The sequence below is a fragment of the Protobothrops mucrosquamatus genome, unplaced genomic scaffold, assembly GCF_001527695.2.
Source record: "Protobothrops mucrosquamatus isolate PMUCROS unplaced genomic scaffold, P.Mucros_1.0 scaffold1954, whole genome shotgun sequence".
NCBI classification, from domain to species: Eukaryota; Metazoa; Chordata; class Lepidosauria; order Squamata; family Viperidae; genus Protobothrops; species Protobothrops mucrosquamatus.
Genome location: NW_015388073.1, coordinates 31,822 through 49,769, shown reverse-complemented (window position 1 = coordinate 49,769; position 17,948 = coordinate 31,822). Strand labels below are relative to the sequence as shown.

Here is a 17,948-nt window from a genome sequence, read left to right as displayed (position 1 = left end):
GTGAATGCTCCAACACTGGAAGTTTTTAAGAAGAGACTGGACAGCCATTTGTCCAAAATGGTATAGGGTTTCCTGCCTGAGCAGGGGGTTGGACTAGATGACCTTCAAGGTCCCTTCCAACTTTACTATTATTATTATTATTATTATTATTATTATTATTATTATTATTATTATTATTATTATTATTATTATTATTATTTATGCAATATTCCTATGTGTAAATTGTTGCTATGATGTATGATCATAGAGTAGAACTATTGCCATAGATGTTAATAAAACTTAGAAACAGGACCATTAATATACCCAAAGGCCCCGGGTTTTGGGCACACAACCAAGTCTTCATGGCCTTATGAAAGGCCAACAGGGTTAGGGTCATCCTAATCTTGGAAGGGAAAATATTCCAGAGGATAGGAACTACAGCAGAGAAGGCTTCCTGGTCCCCACCAGTTGTTATTCCTTCACTGATGGGACCCATAACATGCCCAACCTGCCAGATGAAAACCAGCTTAATTAGCAAGGTGAATCACCATCTTCAAATGCACCTGGAAGCCAATGCAGGTCACATAGCAGTGATGATGTGTTGAATATCAGATACCCTTTAGTTCCCGTGCAGCTGATAGGTGAAGCTTTAGTTGAAGGGCAAGGTGTTATAGTAATCCAGAGAAGTTACGAGGGCATGAGAGCGTGAGCAAAACCTCCCAATCCAGGAAAAATGCACAACCCTAAGGTATGCAAAGGCCCTCCTGGCCACAGCTACCACATGATATTCTATTAGGTCCCTTGAATCCAAGAGGACACCCAGATTGCATACTGGGTTCATGGCAGTGCCATCCCATCCAGCACTGGCAATGGAAAAAAACTGTCACTAGAAGGCCCCCAAACCCAAACCCACTCAGTCCTGCTTGGATTGAGTCAAAGTCCACTGCTCCTTTTACAGACCTTTACAGTCTCCAGCACCAAGACAGGACATCCAAGATATTACTTAGGCAGCCCAGCATGGAGATATAAAGCTGGGTATCATCAGCATATTGATGATACCTTACCCCAAACTGTTGGATCACCTATGAAGAGGCCTCGTGTAGATGTTAAACAGGAGAGGAGAAAGAATTGAATCTTGATATCTCTCCTGGATCTTTCTGGCTGGATCTCCTCCTCCCCCCCCAATAAAAAAACAACTGGAACTGACCCCAGAGGAAGGAGGAGAACAAGCACAAAACAGTGCTGCTCACTCCCAGTTCCCGAAACCAATGCTGAAGGATACCACGGTTGATGGCTGAAAGTGGCTAGAGGTCAAAAAGAGCGAGTATGGTTACACTGCCCCATCCAGCTCCTGCCAGAGGTCATCTACAAGCACGGTCAATACCATCTCAGTCCCATAACCCAGCCTGAATCCTGACTGGAAATGGTCCAGGCAATCAGTGTCATCCAAAGTCCTCTGCAGCTGCTATACATACCTCCTGCAAGTTCGAGTTCTTTCCCTCTACACTGGGTTAAGGCAGTGGATTTCTGGATACAGGCAGATAAAACCATGGCAGCACTTTCTAGCATTACTTCCTGTTCTTCCTGACACAGGATACATGTCAGCCTTTCTTTTTCAGTGACAGACTGGCCTCGCTTGGGCCCCAAGGCAATTCTGACTTGATAATGTGGGAGTATGAACCTAAGACACAAGATTCAAATCAGTCGATTTCTGGTCAACAATCCAGTCAAAGATCACTAAAATGATTATTCGTAATTTCGTTTTAGATAAAAATTATTCGCATTAAAACTATTAAAAATGGATCTATTCTCAACCTGAACTTCAAGTAAAACCTGTTTAATGCAGCACCTATTAAGCAGCTGAACCGAGTGAATCTGAATAGTAATACAAAAGCATTGTAATCACAGAAATCTATTCATGCTTGACTGGGTTCTGTGATGAAATATGACTTTCTTAATTTAATATTTACAAACAATTTCATCACTCTGATTTTAAACAAAAGCCTGTTCAGCCAGCACAAGTAGTAGTACAGAAGTAGATCCTTCCTGATTAAGACATATATTCAAAATCTGTGCATGTTGTCACGCCCTTCTCTTATGAGAAGATTGAGGCCTGCTCTCAGCTTCTCAGATATAACTGGATGAGGCATTGCCTTGCCAAAAACGCCTCACATTTTAGCATGGATACCGCTTCTATTATGGTCTATTTTACAGTATGTGAAAGGCATGGGCTGTTCCAATCGTCTTCCCTGCTTAGGAGCTAGTGTCACTTTCCCTTCTCAGGAGATGGTTGTCTCTCCCATATTACCTCTTAATTAACACAGGAAGTCCTCGATTTATGACCACAGTTGAGCCCAACATTTCTCTTGCTAGTGAAGTGAAACATTTGTTAAGTGAATTTTGCCCTATTTTACGACTTTTCTTGCCACAGTTGTTAAGTGAATCACTGCAGTTATTAAATTAGTAACATGGTTGTTAAGTGAATTTGGCTTCCCCATTGACTCTGCTTGTCAGAAGATCACGAAAGGTGATCCTATGACTATGGGACACTACAACCGTCATAAATGAGCCAGTTACCAAAAATCTGAATTTTGATCATGTGACCTTGGGGATGCTGCAATGGTTGTTAAGTGTAAAAAACAGTCAAAAGTCGCTTTTTTCAGTGCCGCTGTAACTTTGAATGGTCATTAAATGAGCTGTTGTAAGTCAAGGACTACCTGTATTGGAAGGAATCCAAAATGGTATATTGCCACAATAGGAGAGCCATTAAAGGTGTCCAACATATCTACTAACTGTGGGAAAGCATAAACTGTTTGCCATGAGGGTCTTTATTTTTATTTCCCAGTTTAGCCTACAGTCCTATGTCTCCCATCCAAATATTAACCAGGTCCAAACTAACTTGGTTACTAATTTTTGCATTTATCTAATATATTATTCCCTCCTCCTACCTCTCCACTTCCATAACATCTCTTCCAGGTGTTTCTTGCGTGTTTTCATACAAGAGCTTGTGAGTTTCTATGAAGTTTTTCTGTAGAGCGGACATCTGAGCCATGATCTTTTGGCGATGTAATCGGGCTACTTCTGCTTTTCTCTTCCTTTCAGCCTTCTCTTTATCCTGAATTCTCTGCATCTGATTTAACAGAACAAATACCCTCTGTATTATTCAAGACAATCACTGACATAAAATAAAAATTGGCATTTCCTTCTTATAGTCTTGCCACATCCCCAAACATTCCACCATGCTGCTTTCAATATTTTAAAAACTATCAAGGGCTGAGAAGAGCTTGAAGTTCAAAAAGCAGACTTCAGAATGCTGGCTCTTCAGCCTAAGGTGAAAGTTTATGTTCCCAACAAGCCTTAGAGCAGTGGTCCCCAACCTTTGTGACTTGGTGGCTCCACTGGTGGGGGGGAGGAAGAGGGGAACCGGGCTGCATGAGCAACAGGCTGATGTGCACACATGTGCAGTTTGACTCATACAAGCACCAGGCCAGCATACATATGCATGCACACGCAGCTCGACTGCAAGTCGCGCTGTGCACGCATGCGTGTGTGCTGGCCTGCCGCTTGCAAAAGTCAAGCTGCGCACATGTGCCTGTGTGTTGGCCCGCTGCTCACACAGCCCGGTTGTGAATAGGACTTGGCCTGGTAGAGGGCTGCCGTCTGGGGGTTTGGGACTCTTGCCTTAGAGGGGGAAAAAGTGCCAAGGGCAATCTTCAGGAAAAGAGAAAATACATTTCCAGAGTAGAATTGTACAGAGTGGTGACTGCAATTATTGTTAAGTACATATAGTCCTCAATTAATGACCATAATTGGGATCAGAAACTCAGTTGTTGAGGAAAGCAGTTGAGTCATGTATGGGACTGCTTCGCTCAATGACCACAATTCCAGGACCCCCAGCTGTGGTTATTAAGCAGTCACACAGATTGCTAAGTGAATCCTTTATCTCAGATAAAGAACACAAGGGTGCAGGTACAGAGAAAGAGGAAGAGAAGGATTTTACCATAAAGTTAAAATCCTTTTCTCCATCGGTTCTGTATCTGCAAAGCTTCTAGGTGCTAAAATCCTTTTCTCTCCATCTCTTAATGCCTGCGGAGGTTATGTGAAAAAGATTGTGAATGGTGATCACATGATCGTTGGGTGCAACCAGTCCTACATGTGAATAGGTTGCCAGAACCAAGATTTGTGATCACATGACTGCAGGGGGATGAGCAATGTTTTACAACTGGTAGAAGTGCTTTATCGGCCATAAAGCATCCTTTCTGAGGCCATCAAAACTTTCAACCGTCATTAAATGAATGACACATTGTAAGTCAAGGAATGTCTGTCAGAGGGGTTTGCCAGCAAAGCATACGGTACAAGGAGAAAAACAAAATAGAGGAATGAGAGCATTTATCATTTCAGCTGCTCTTCTATTCATAAAATGCTTAAGAATCTAAGGCTACCTTATTTCATGGTTACCTCATTAACCTTTGTAGATTCTGACACAGGTGCAGTGACGGCCATGGGAAAAGAAGACTTCTCTCTCAAGCATTTTATTGTCTCAAACATCTATAAACACAGATTTAATAGTTAAAACACAAACTGCATGTAGCATATGTGATATTTACAGTTTGCCCTGCAAGAAACGTAGGAGATCCAAAGCATCCTCTGCTAGTAACCATTTCAATTTAGCCAGTACTATTTCTTCTTACTATCTTTCCTCTGTAGTTCAATCACAATCATCTTTAATTGTTTTACTCCACTCGGGACCTACACAGAGACTCTTTTGCCTTATTTTATTTTATAGGGAAGATCATATCCTCAAGCCCCACCCTGCCAATTCCTGATTAATCTATTCACCTGTAGTCCTTACTTACCCGTAGTACCCAGTTGATCATGTCTTTTTGAGAGTCCAGTTGTTGAATTTCTTTCAGCTTTTCCAAAATCATGAGGATGTTCATTGCATTCAAAGCAGAGCTCCCCATTCCTTTATCAACAGAAACGTGTTTGTTTTTTTAAAAAAACCATTCAATTAAACCAAATCAGCCACATACATTTATTCTCCTAAAGGAGATACATTTCCTTCTTTTACTAATAATTGCTACAATTTGAATAATTCCGCACAAGCGAGCCTTAATAGTTATAAATTTACCTTTGCTCAGAACTAACTTCCCACTACTTTATTAGCAATGTGTATTTCACTTCTTTTAAAAAATGGTATTTATATGACTCTCCTGGGTTAGAGAGTGTCCTAGAATCATCCCACAAGATGCTCTGATACAGCAACGGGTCTGCAAGTAGCTTCATGAGCTGTGCTTCAAAACAGTCTGTGTGCCGACAGCTGGGGGTGGGCGGCACTGTAATTAGTTTGTTGTTGAAGAAGCAGCAGCTTTGGAATCTATTTTTCAAACGGTCATTAAATTGTGCCTTTCAATTTTTAATCATTTTAAGGACTATTAATCTTTATTAAACTAAGAGAAGCTCTCTTTAGCCACAACCTGTTATTCCTTTCTAAAGATCTGCGCCATTTGGGGGATTTCTTCATAGTTAAACAAGGAAAAAGGCTGCTGAAGGCAAGCTAAAATAAGGAAGTGTGGAGTATCTAGTTTATTATTTTTAGTCATTTGTAGTTTAGTCTGCTTTGCTGTGGGTGGCTAAAACTTTCCAATTTTTATGATTCCTGATTGGTCAGCAATTCTTTAGTGACTTGCAAAAAAGCTACTCTTTGACTAAAGAGGGAGTTAAGAAGATGGAGGAGCAAAGTATTAGAGGTGTATTTGAAAAATCCTTAAATGAAATCCAACAGTTCATAGACCAGATATGCTCCAAGGATGTTAAAAAAAACTACTCAAACTATTTCAGAGATGCATATATGTGTAGAAAGTTACCAAACCACCGAGACAATTTTACAAGGAGCTGACAATGAAGAGGATTCAATTGCAATTTTGGAATATAAACCTGACACTGATCTTTATTGTGATGGTTTAAATATAAATCTCCAATTGAAAGAAGAGTTCCAAGAAAATCTGCAACTTTCAAAAGGAGAAGTGTGAGACTTTTTCTTCATGGACACTAACAAGGTTGAGAAATCCTTGAAAAAAAAGAGACGTTTATAATTACTTGATAAACATTCCAGAGAAGAAAAAGATTTTATTTCATGAAGATAAGCTGGAAGGAGTGACTCAAATTTAATGAGTCAATTGGTACTGGGATAGATTTTTATTGGTCTGATATTTGTAACTGAAAGAAAGTTTTAATGTAAAGTGGGTTTGAAAGTGCATTTTTTCCTTTCCATATAGTGCTCAAGTAATTCTTAAAGCTTGTAAAATATTACTGAAAGTATATTTGAAAGTATCTATGTTAAGAGAAAGTTAAAGAAAAAGGTGTATTAAAGAAAAAATAGAGTTTTAAAAAGGAAGTATACAAGAAGAAAAAAATATTGTAACTTGGAGGGAATGATTTAAATGTAATGAGTTAGTTGGAACTTTATTGGTCTGACTGAAAGTGAACTTTAAAGTATGTATGTTAAGAGAAAGTAAAAAAGGACGTATTAGAACTTTTTGATCTAAAAAATGTTTGTAAAGAAAAGTTTAGTGTTTTAAAATAGATAAAAAAAAGTATTTTTCCCTTTAAGATTAAAGAATCTGAAAGAATACAGTAAATTTTGTTAATATATATGGTGACAGATTAAAAAGATTATTAAGTGCAAATAGAAATATATATTATTTACATGGCAAGGAAGAAAAAGCAGAAATGGTTAAACTGATTGCTTTATTCAAAGAGAACATATTTAATTATGTATTTTATTTGGAAATCACTTCTGGATTTTGTGCTTGTGATGAAAAAAAATTGAAACTTTGACTCTAGTTTTTCCAGTTAGATAGATTTATTAGATAGAAATGGCTAGTATATAAAATAAAAAGTTGAGGTTGTAATGTTATTATCTTCTACTATGCTAAAAAGAGTTGGAAGTCAACACTTCCCCCCCCCGGTACCCCATATTTTCTTTCCCCCTCTCTCTTTTTCCTTCCCCTAATTTCCTGTTTCTATTTTCCTTTATATTTTATACTTGTATAAAACAATAAAAGTCACAAAAATAGTATTTGCATTGAGGTACAAACAGCTTCCATCATTCCCAGACAGGAGTGCCCTAGCTCAGGGGTAGGCAACCTTGGCTTTTTTATGACTCGTGGACTTCAACTCCCAGAATGGAGCACTCTGCTAGTACTCTGTGAATTAACACTTTATTTCTAAATATAGATTTTCTTTCTCTAAAATGGCACACTTACTGGAAGCTTTATGATAGAAGTCAAAGGTTACTTCTTCCTCTGGAATCTCCTCTAACTGACGCTTCTCTTCAAGTAAACCCAAAGCAAGGAGGTGAAGGACCTATATAGAGACAGATAGCAAATTTAATCCTTCAGAGTAATGGAATATTCTCTAATAGCCAGATAATCTAGCCAATCTTAGCCAGGACCATCTTTTAGGACAGAAACAAACACCAGCCTGCATTTGGATGCTGAGACACACACCAATTAAACAATTACCCAGAGTCAGCTTATCACAATAAGACATGAAGGGATGTTGACCTGGCCATGAGAATGCAGAGGGGAGAGAGTCAGAAAAGATTAGTCAGTCCTGAGAAAGAAGAAAGAAGGAAAGAAAAATTGATAATTAACTCCATCTTTATTAAGTTTGATATAAGGTGAGGTAGACAGAAGTTGTTATGCTACCCCACAATACTAAATAACATTTCTGGATTCCCTGCAGTGCTGGTATTTGACCCCCAAAAGATAAAATAAGCAAATGAACTGCCAAACATGGAAGTTTTTCAAAATGCTGCTGGGTCATTTGCCTAGGTTCATGTAAATGTAAGATGTGTAAGAACACTCTATGAAAAGCACACAATCCCCTAATCTAAGTAATACCATAAAAAGAGAAGGTTGGTGAAATTCTCCTGAGTAAATTATTGGCCTTCTAAAACACTGCTCCACTATTTGGATGTCTACCGCAGTACTAATGGAAACAGAGATGAGAGAAAAGAGCCATATCCTTCAAGTATATGCATTAAAATTGAATATGCCTCCTTTATGCCTGCTGGTCAATAGACATACAAATTTAAATGTTCCGATTATGTTTCTCTTCATTATAAGGTTAATAGGGGAAGTGGGAAAAGGGAAAGGGAAGATTTTTATAATTAAAAAAATGGAGACAGTCATTATCTCTTTCATGAATTATTCCTGATGTTGTTGTATGTATGTTGACTGTTTAAATGATAATAAAGCAGATATCACGAAGAATTGTTTTGAAATAAATAAAATGCTACGGCAAATACAGGACTCCAAAAGCCCACATGCTTACAGATATATGGAGTTAGGAATCATTTGAGGTAGAGCACACAAATGAATTTGAAAAATATATACTGGGAAAACCCAAAAAGCATTTAAGATAAAAATATTGCTAAAACATGGTCTCACTCTAACAAGCCAGGGCTGACAAACATACCATCTGTATCATAGCTTCTGTCCACATGTGATTTTCCAGTTCTACTGCTCTTTGCAGGACAGTTCTAAGAATAAGCATCATGATATCACAGTTGAGAACATTCACCACATTTCTGAAAGCAGGACTGAATTCTGGAGGTGTAGGTGGTGGGAGTGCTACAAAAATGCAGACATATATTAGTGCATTACTGCCTACCCATCTTACGGTATTATGAATGAAAGAAGTTTTAAGCTTTCAGATTTGTCTGAAATCGATGAACTCATACAGTATATAGCCATGTATGAGAGAAGACAAAACCAATTGTACATACTTCCTCTTATACAGTGTTTTGTGAGACATATGAACGTTCCTAGATCTGGGGGCCTTTCAGACGTCACTCATGCCCTTGTCATCTTGCACTTTGACTACTGCCATATCTTGTTATCTGGCTCATCTGGGGTATGTGCGTGTGTGTGTGTGTGTGTGTGTGTGTGTGTGTGTGTACACTGGCCATGTAATATTTTGCCTTGCCACATCTCTTTTCTATTCTTCATTTGGTCTTTCTTGTAAGCCAGTTTGGTCTTTCAGTAAGCCCTCATCTTATACTAGCTTCAATACATCTTCTTCACTGTCCTTCAGGAATTCTTCCAATGCCCTTTTATCATCTTCAACTATCTGGTGCACTTCCAACATTCCATACCCACCTATGCTCCTGCGTAAATAGAGTCTGTCAACATTGGTATGGATGGAGGACATGATTCGGTGTCATTATTCTTCTGGTCTTCCTATCCAGGAGTTTTAGTTCTGCCTAAATCCAGTCCATTATTCCAGCTATGTATCTAATGATTGGAATTGACCAGGTATTAATTGCCTTGATGCTAGTTCCTTTACTGAGTTTCGACTTCAAGATCCTTTTCACATTCATGATGTATTGACTTCAACTTTCTTGACTTCGGTGCTTGAAATTGCCAGCTTGAAGGATGCCCAGGTATTTGTAGTGATCTCCTTCATCCAGACTCTTGATTTTATTTTCATAGGGCATCTTGATTCCTTCAGTTTTAACTATTATTATTATTATTTGAAAGTAAGTGCCCATTATTACTGCCAATGTCCCTTGCTGCTCCAATGCCTAGGTCAAACTGAAATCTCTGCTAAGCAGGTTACCTAATGGACACATCTATGCAATTTTTTCAGCAATAATGTGGAAGTGGTTCACCGCTGCTTTGTAACATAACATAACATAACATAACATAACATAACATAACATAACATAACATAACATAACATAACATAACATAACATAACATGAGTTGGAAGGGACCTTGGAGGTCTTCTAGTCCAACTCCTTGCTCAGGCAGGAAACTCTATACCATTTCAGACAAATGGTTGTCTGTGTTGTGGCATCTGCCATTTCAAACATCATTCGAAGATGTTCGAAGAGATTACATTGGCTCCAATCCTACTGGCTTTTTGTAAGGCCTTAAAGATGTGGTTCTACCACTAGACTTAGGAATCTAGATGTATGGTAAAGCCTGTGAAGTGGCCATAAAAGTTGTTCCTGTTGGGTTTTGTATCTGGATTACTAATTCTGTTTGATAGGTTTTTTATGTTTTTATGGTGTGTATTTGTGTATGTATGTATAGGTATTCAATATAAAACTTATTCACAGCTTCTGGAGGCAGGTTGTTCCACTGATTAATTGTTCTCCTTAGTTCTAGGTTGCTTCTCCCTTTGGTTAGTTTCCATCCATTGCTTCTTGTCTTGCCTTCAGGTGCTTTGGAGAATAGCTTGACTCCCTCTTCTTTGTGGCAACCCCTGAGATATTGGAACACTGCTATCATGTCACCCCTCGTCCTTCTCTTCATTAAATTAGATGTTTCCAATTCCAGCATCCATTCCTTATATGTTTTAGCCTCCAGTCCCCTAATCATCACTGTTGCTCTTCTCTATACTCTTTCTAGAGTCATAGATAGATAGATAGATAGATAGATAGATAGATAGATAGATAGATAGATAGATAGATAGATAGATAGATAGATATAGGCAGATAAATAGATAAATACTAAACACCTATTAATCATGTTGGTGATAGTGCTCATAATTCCTATTTAATGCAAATGTAAGCACCCCAATTTCAGCCTAATATCTATATTTCAACATCTAATGAACTCACAAAACCTCCACAATCACTCCAAGCTCAGCCAGAAATGGAGAAATCAATCTATACTACAAAACTATAAGGACTATTGCTACAAAAGCAACAAAGAATGAGATATAAAATCTTAACCTTCCCAGTTTCTGGCTGATAGCAAATAATTCAGAAATCAATGGTTTTATTAACCTATTCCATATCATCCCTAGGATAATTATAATTGCTAATTTCATATACAGTATATAGGACATTACAGTTACATCAACTATCCCTCTATTTTATTTCATAATATTGTATTTCATAATACAAGTGTGTTTACCTTCATCTTTATTTTCTTGTATTCTTCTTTTCTTTTCCATATGTTCAGCCTGTAAAATGAATAACTTAATTTGCTTTGTATATATCAACATGTAAATGATGTGAATCTACCAAAAGCACTTATAAACAATTGGGTCCAAAAAGGAGACTAGATTGAAGAATCTGTAGCACAAGCTAAAAATATAAACTTACAACAGGAAAAATATAAGAAATTGCTCCCTCCAAATTTTCACAAATTTAACATTTTCCTTGGAAGTCGGAGGCTGCTGTTTATACATCTAAGCTGGGTAAATTAAATACAATACAACCATACTAAATTCCTAAAAACAGAAGGAAGAATGTAGGTGACAACTACCAGCCAAGCTTGCCAAGCTGTGTGGAGGCTGAGAACCAGAGTTTTGCAGGGCAGAAATGTCTGTTATGTCAACAACCAACAATTCACCCAGTTTCAAGGCCATGAATACAGAACAGAAAAATCCATTAAGGATGGAATGAGAGAAAACAGTATTGAAAATAATTAAGTAGACAAAATTGAGGGCATTCAACTCTGTTATGTAGCATCTTCGTAAGATATCCTCGTGATTCTTACCTAACTGTACTTTGTTGTGGATTTAAGAACCTTAGAGTGAGCTAAGAGATTTGTCAAACCATGCCAAATCAAGTATTTGGGTAATCCTATCAGATTTCTCTCAAGGTCTTGCTAGAGGTCTGATAAGCAGTACTCCTTCCCTCTCCCTCCCTTCAAAATCAAAAACATCAAATGAGAAAGATCCCTGAAAAAAGAAACAGAAGCATAACATTTTCTGCTATGCTCTTTCTTGGCTTTCTCTCCGTTTACTACCAACTACACCTTTAGAAATATCTAGAATTTATTTATATCCTGCATGTTTACTGTACTGATTATCTTTTATGCAAGCCACTTGGGAGGATTGTTACCCTGAAAGATTAATTATAAATAATATTACCTTTTCCTTCATACAATGTATTATTTATAAAAGCTTTCTTTTGAACTTTGATTTACCATTTTACCATTTACCATTCACTGGGAAAAGAAGTGATGTTGCTGTTTAATATATTGAATATAGTTGAATCTTTCAACATTGGATATCCAACATTTATGAGGCTCATAGTGTTTGAGAACCAATGCAGCATAACAAGTAGAGATGCCAATCTAGTATCAAGAAATCTGGATTCCAATCTTACTGAATAGCCTTCTTTTTCTTTATTTCAGAGATAGTGATCTAGAATGCTCAAAATTCTTAAAATAGTCTTACCAAGTTGGCTGTATCCAAGAAATCTGAAGAAAACTGTTTTGAAGAAGGCTGCTATAAATACTGGCTGCCATGTATACCAAAACAGTTTTGGTCTCATATCAAGCTGGCTGGTTAGACTCTAACCACCCCAGAATACTAATCATTACACAAGGGAGGATATAATTTTTTTTAAATTTATTTCTTTGTTTAGTGTGCTGTCCATCTTTCTATCAAAAAAGTGTGTATACTACAACAGAGCAATGCTATTTCAAAACAGAATTTCCCATTATTTCCGTCAAGTTTTGACTATGGAGATTCTCGGTTATCCAGGTCATGATTATCTCAAAGGTGCTTTTTCAAAAGGCAACTGGACTTCGTTTTTCCTTGAAGACATTTTGCTTCTGATCCAAGAAGCTTCTTCAGTTCTGTCCTTGAAATTTGCATTTTGGAAAGATTAGCCAAATAAGTGCACAATATCCGTCAAGAAATTTAACATAACTATTTTACTTACCGTACATGGGGAGAAAAGGCAAAAATGAGGGCCAATGCAATTAAATTGTTGAATTTCAGTAATAAGATCAAGGCTTGGGGCACTATAAAATGAATCAAGGAGACAGGTTTCACCTACAGGCCACCTATGTTGCCCACCACTGATGAGATAAAGAAAGTCTTAAAATTGAAAGTGTAGACAATATATTGTTTTTTGCTATTTGACTATTTGCACTTAAGAAAAAAATCTAAAAAGTCCCTGGAAAATCTAATATATTGCTTATTGATTGTTGACTAGGTTTCTATGGCAATTATAGTGGACCACAAGAAGTCATTTTGGAGCATGGTAATATAGAAAAACTATAAGTAAACAAATAAAATACGTTTTTCAGTGATAAAAATATATCTTTTATCTCACAGTGATTTTAATTAGCATTCTTCCTTCTTTGCCTCTTGCTTAACAAATCTACTTAAGTTGTAGAAGAAATCCATGTCAATGTCCTAACTTCATATTTCAATGTAATGATTTCTTACCTTACTATGCTGAGTCTTGGTATAATGGTAAAAAAATACATTGTAGTCCTTGAGGCATTCTTCCTTCAATTCATAAACTCCATGGCTTGATACACCAGGCTTTCTTTAGTTAAATAAAAAAAATTTTCAATCACATTGCAATTATTTAACAATTACTCATAATTAAAAAAATACTATTTCCATTAAAACATTAAAGAGAACCCACAAAATTTGGGGCATGTAATTAAGAACAGCCTCACTGAATCAAACCAAAAGTCCACATATCCAAGTATCATTTTTGAAACTATCCAACCACAATTTATGACTTTTTTTTTTTTTTTTTTGCAAGAAACCAACCTTTACTTTTAATTTCTGGCAAAAAATGCCTCTTCTGAAAAACAGATTCGCTTTACAACCACAGCATTTTCTTAATGACTGCCACAAAAATGGTCGTAAAATCAGGTGCCATCACACGATGACTTGCCTAACAACTGACACAACTTAAAATCGTAATTTGAGGCTCAATTACTGTCGTACATTGAGGACAGAGATGAATAAAGACTTATAATAACTTGAGTGCAATTCTGCATGCTTGCTTTTTATGAAAACTGGAAGGCATATGTACAGTATCTCAAACATTCAACACAACTATATCAATATTATTACATTAGATTTTTATCCTACCTTTTTATATCTAAATCAAGGCAGCAAACATACTTAATACTCCTGCCTCCTATTTTTCCCACAGCAACTACCATGTGAGGCTGAGGTTAGGCTGAGAGACAGAGTAGGCCAAAGTCATCTAATTGGCATTCATGGCTAAGGGAGGCCTTGAACTAGAATTCATTGTCTCCTGGGTTCTAGGCCAGCCTCTTAACTGCTATACCAAACTGGCTCTCTATAACTATTCATTTTAAAAAAGAAAGCACTCACTTGAACAGGGCCACTTTGTGAATCACCTTCTCCAAACCAGTCTCATTGTTTTCCTGTTAAGACAGGTACCACACAAGGAATTAGCAAAATGGGGTAATGAAAATAGTAAATTTAAAACAAATCAAGAGAGCAGCACATCTAATCATAGCCATTTGTATTGAGAAGCAAACTAGATTCTCATCAGGCTTACATACTGTATTGGCTGATGAATCATGTGATTATGTTTTCTGATACTTCTCTCTCTTCACAATAATCCCCTTCTAGTTCCTACCAAGGAAACAATACACATGAAATAGACTGAGAGGGAATCCTGAAACAAAGAACTTTTTTGTGCATGGATAATCCTCAGTTAACAATGGCAATTGGGACCAGAATTGCTATTTTGCTAAGTAACTGTGGTTGTAAAGCACAATATCATGTGACCATGCTGTTTAGAGATAGCAACTGCAACATTCCCACTCACTTCTGTTTTAAAGTGAATCGTCCAGGGTTGTTAAACAAGGACATTACACGGTTACCATTTATGACCTCCTGTCAGCATACCCACTGACTTTGCTTGTTAATAGCCAGCAAAGGAGCTGGAAATGGTGACCACGTGATTGTAGGATCCTGCAACATCATAACTGCAAATCTACCTAAGGTTTCTTCTGCAGAGATATATGTATCTAGCCTGTAGGTTGAACATATTTCTGGTTATCTTTGATGATTAAATGGTGGCTTGGCAATTTCAAGAGTGCAGGATTTATTGATTGGGCTATCAAAAATAGCTGGTTCAACTGTGGAACATGTTGGGATAAAGAGAATCAAGAGATTCTACTGGATTCATAAGAGAACATAAACGATCTTGTGTTCCTCATGCTGGATTCTAGTTTCTGATTTTGTTCTGAATGGGGACTGGGGTAAATTTGGATGAGGAATAAAAGTGTACTGTTTTGCAACAAGAGACAATCCTCATTGAGTTATCACAATTGGGACCGGCAATTGTTAAGTGAGCAGTGAAACATCCCAATTTTAAAACTGTACTTCAGTTTGCTTTGCTTTACAGACCTGCTAAAGTTTAAGACCCCTAAAGTTACTTTTTCATCACCATCATAACCACACTGAACAAGAAGTACTTGTACTAAAGTCATAATAATATTATGGAAAGAATATATAAAAAAGGAAACTAGTCATTCACTCTAAGGAAAAAGTATATTGTATTTGAAGAAATAATTACATGTTTTCTGCTTTTTTATGAAAAAGCGTTCTCTGTCTATTATTCCATACAGGAATAATGCAACCACATTTGGGATGGGCAACGTTGTCACTATGTGCACGGACACTAAATGGAAAATCATGTGGCTTTGATAGACTTACAACATCACTTCCCATTTGGTCTTTAAGTGCCTCACTGTGGTCCTTAAATGAATCATCAAGTGACTATGACTTTACTCCCGTGTTCTTCATTAACTGGTTGGAAAGCACAGAAATGGTGATCACATGACTGGCCCATTGCCAGACATGAATGCTGATAAAGAAGCACTCGACTAGTGATCACATGACCATGGGATGTTGCCATTGTTGTGAATTCAAGTACTGATTGCAAAACTGATTTGTTTTACAGCACTGTAACTTTAAACAGTTGCTATGCAAGGCACTTGGTAAATGAGGATTACCTATGCCAGGGGTAGGCAACCTTGGCTCTTTTATGACTCGTGAACTTCAACTCCCAGAATTCCTGAGCCAGCCATGCTGGCTCAGGAATTCTGGGAGTTGAAGTCCACGAGTCATAAAAGAGCCAAGGTTGCCTACCCCTGACCTATGCCTATAAGTAAAGACTATTCTATTGAGAGAAAATAGCCTACATCTACAAATTAAGTACCATTAAGTACACAGACCGTCCTACGATGTTTACGTCGTTGTTAGTTTACTATAGTGTCTCGTTTTTATTTCACTATTTCGAATTTTGAGGGAACTAAAAATTTTTTCATAGTTTGAAAAAAAAACTTTAAAAGTGTTCATTTAGTATCAGTTAGTATTGGTTCTGATGAAAAGAAGTACGTCGGAGGTACAAGGTGTAAAACATCAGTGGTGCACAAATGTATCTGTGAAACTCTGAGCGACTATGATCCCAATTGGTGTCTACCTTTGAGAAGAGCTAATTTATTATTACTGCCGCTCTTTATCACTTTGATTTGTTTCTATTATCGCTTTCATAACTTTAATGTATTATAGCCCACCAAAGCCTTTTGAATTGGATAGGCTATAAAAACTGTAAAATTAAGAAGCAAACATGTAAAATATGCATAGAGTACAGGCATACAGCTGGGACTGACTGTAATAATCACTAAAAAAATAAAAGATTTGAGCAGGTCCGTTTAAACCAAGGCTTTTCAACCAGTGGTACGGGTACCACCTGTGGTACATTGGCACCTGGCAGGTGGTACGCGACCATCCTAGAAAAGTGGTAGCGGGGGAGGGGAATGAGCTGAACTGGTGGCAGCACCACACAAGCCTGAGCGAGAGACGGCTGGAGCTGCAGGGCTGTCAGGGCTCAGTGGAAGCACTAGGATCAGCGCCAGGCTCCAGCTGGAGCTCAGCGCTGATCCTGGCGCTTCTGCTGAGCCCAGAAGAAGCACCGATCAGCTGGAATGTTGCAGCATCTCCAGGGTCTTGTGATTTACATTCAGATGCTTGGCAACTGATTCATGTTTATGATGGTCACAGTATCCCAGGGTCATGTGAAGTGACCAAAACCTGCTGCAACCACCCAGCAGACGGGGGGAATAAAAACCAAACACCTCCACCCCACCCCCGCTGCTGCTGGTACTCGGATATTGCCATATCCTAAAAGTGGTACAATGGGTGAAAAGGTTGAAAAGCCCTGGTTTAAACATCTGTCAAAAGAAAAGTAAATTATGGGTAGTCCTGTCTTAATGACCTAATTGAGACTGGATTGCACAGCAACGACAGCCGCTATCTTGGCCCAGGGAACTGCCACCGGCACCACTGCCTTGCCTCTTCCACATACCCTACCTCACTGCCTACTCCCCAGCCAGCTCTCTTCAGTAGACAAGGCTCTGCCATGCCTCCTGTGTGCAACCCAGGGCTGTGCCCTCACCCAGTACTTGGATCTGGGGCCAGCAGAAGGAAGGAGACAGTAAAGGCCAGCTAGTGGCAGAAGAGGTAGGCAGAGGAGTGCAGGGCAGTCAAAAGGTCAAAGATGTGGGGGGGGGGAAGTTGAAACACACTGAGGTTGTAAATGCAGGCCAATTGCCAACCATCACAATTTTGGCACTACAATAGCCATAACTCTAAGGACTGGGGGTAACTACCATTTGTTCAACACTGTTATAACTTTGAGCAGTCACTGAATGAATGGTTGTTAAGCAAGGACTGCCTGTAAGAATGTATGCAAGAGGCAAAGAAAATGAATTACTCACATCTTTAGGCAAAGATTTTGCAATAGCGCTATGTGCCATTGCCTCAATACACAGCAAATGGATAATTTCTCGCATTGTCACATAATCTTTTGTCACATTACTTACTCCTGGGACATATCTTTCTCCTATTAAAGAAGACAAAAAAAAATACCCAAGGGATTACTACAAATACACGGACACAAAAATAGTGGAGTGCACTCATATACTGTATAGTCAAGAAATCATGCTGAGGACTTCCGGTGGCAGGCGATTTCGTCGGTCGCAGCTGTTTGCTGCCTCCCGCCTGTTTTGCGTAAAAGCCGGTTTGACAGCCAGCATCAGCTGTCAAACGGCTTGATACCTTTCCCCTGGGCATAAGGGGATAGGTGAGCTGCCCGGGGTAGGAGTTGAGTTCCCGAGTCGTCCTATATGGACGATGTAGGCGAG

The 17,948-nt window shown here is 38.3% G+C and overlaps 1 protein-coding gene across 1 annotated transcript in view; it reads right to left on the bottom strand.

Annotated features, from left to right (window-relative positions):
• Nucleotides 1-17,948, bottom strand: part of UBR1 (ubiquitin protein ligase E3 component n-recognin 1) — a 71,118-nt gene that overhangs the window by 23,302 nt on the left and 29,868 nt on the right. Inside the window, exons 21-30 of the mRNA XM_015823694.1 lie at nt 17,523-17,647; nt 14,101-14,153; nt 13,189-13,291; nt 10,914-10,962; nt 8,464-8,618; nt 7,248-7,347; nt 4,836-4,945; nt 4,438-4,527; nt 2,928-3,109; nt 1,455-1,660 (exon numbers count right to left, since the gene is read on the bottom strand). Coding sequence (XP_015679180.1) covers nt 1,455-1,660; nt 2,928-3,109; nt 4,438-4,527; nt 4,836-4,945; nt 7,248-7,347; nt 8,464-8,618; nt 10,914-10,962; nt 13,189-13,291; nt 14,101-14,153; nt 17,523-17,647 — 1,173 coding nt within the window. The remainder of the gene's footprint in view (nt 1-1,454; nt 1,661-2,927; nt 3,110-4,437; nt 4,528-4,835; nt 4,946-7,247; nt 7,348-8,463; nt 8,619-10,913; nt 10,963-13,188; nt 13,292-14,100; nt 14,154-17,522; nt 17,648-17,948) is intronic.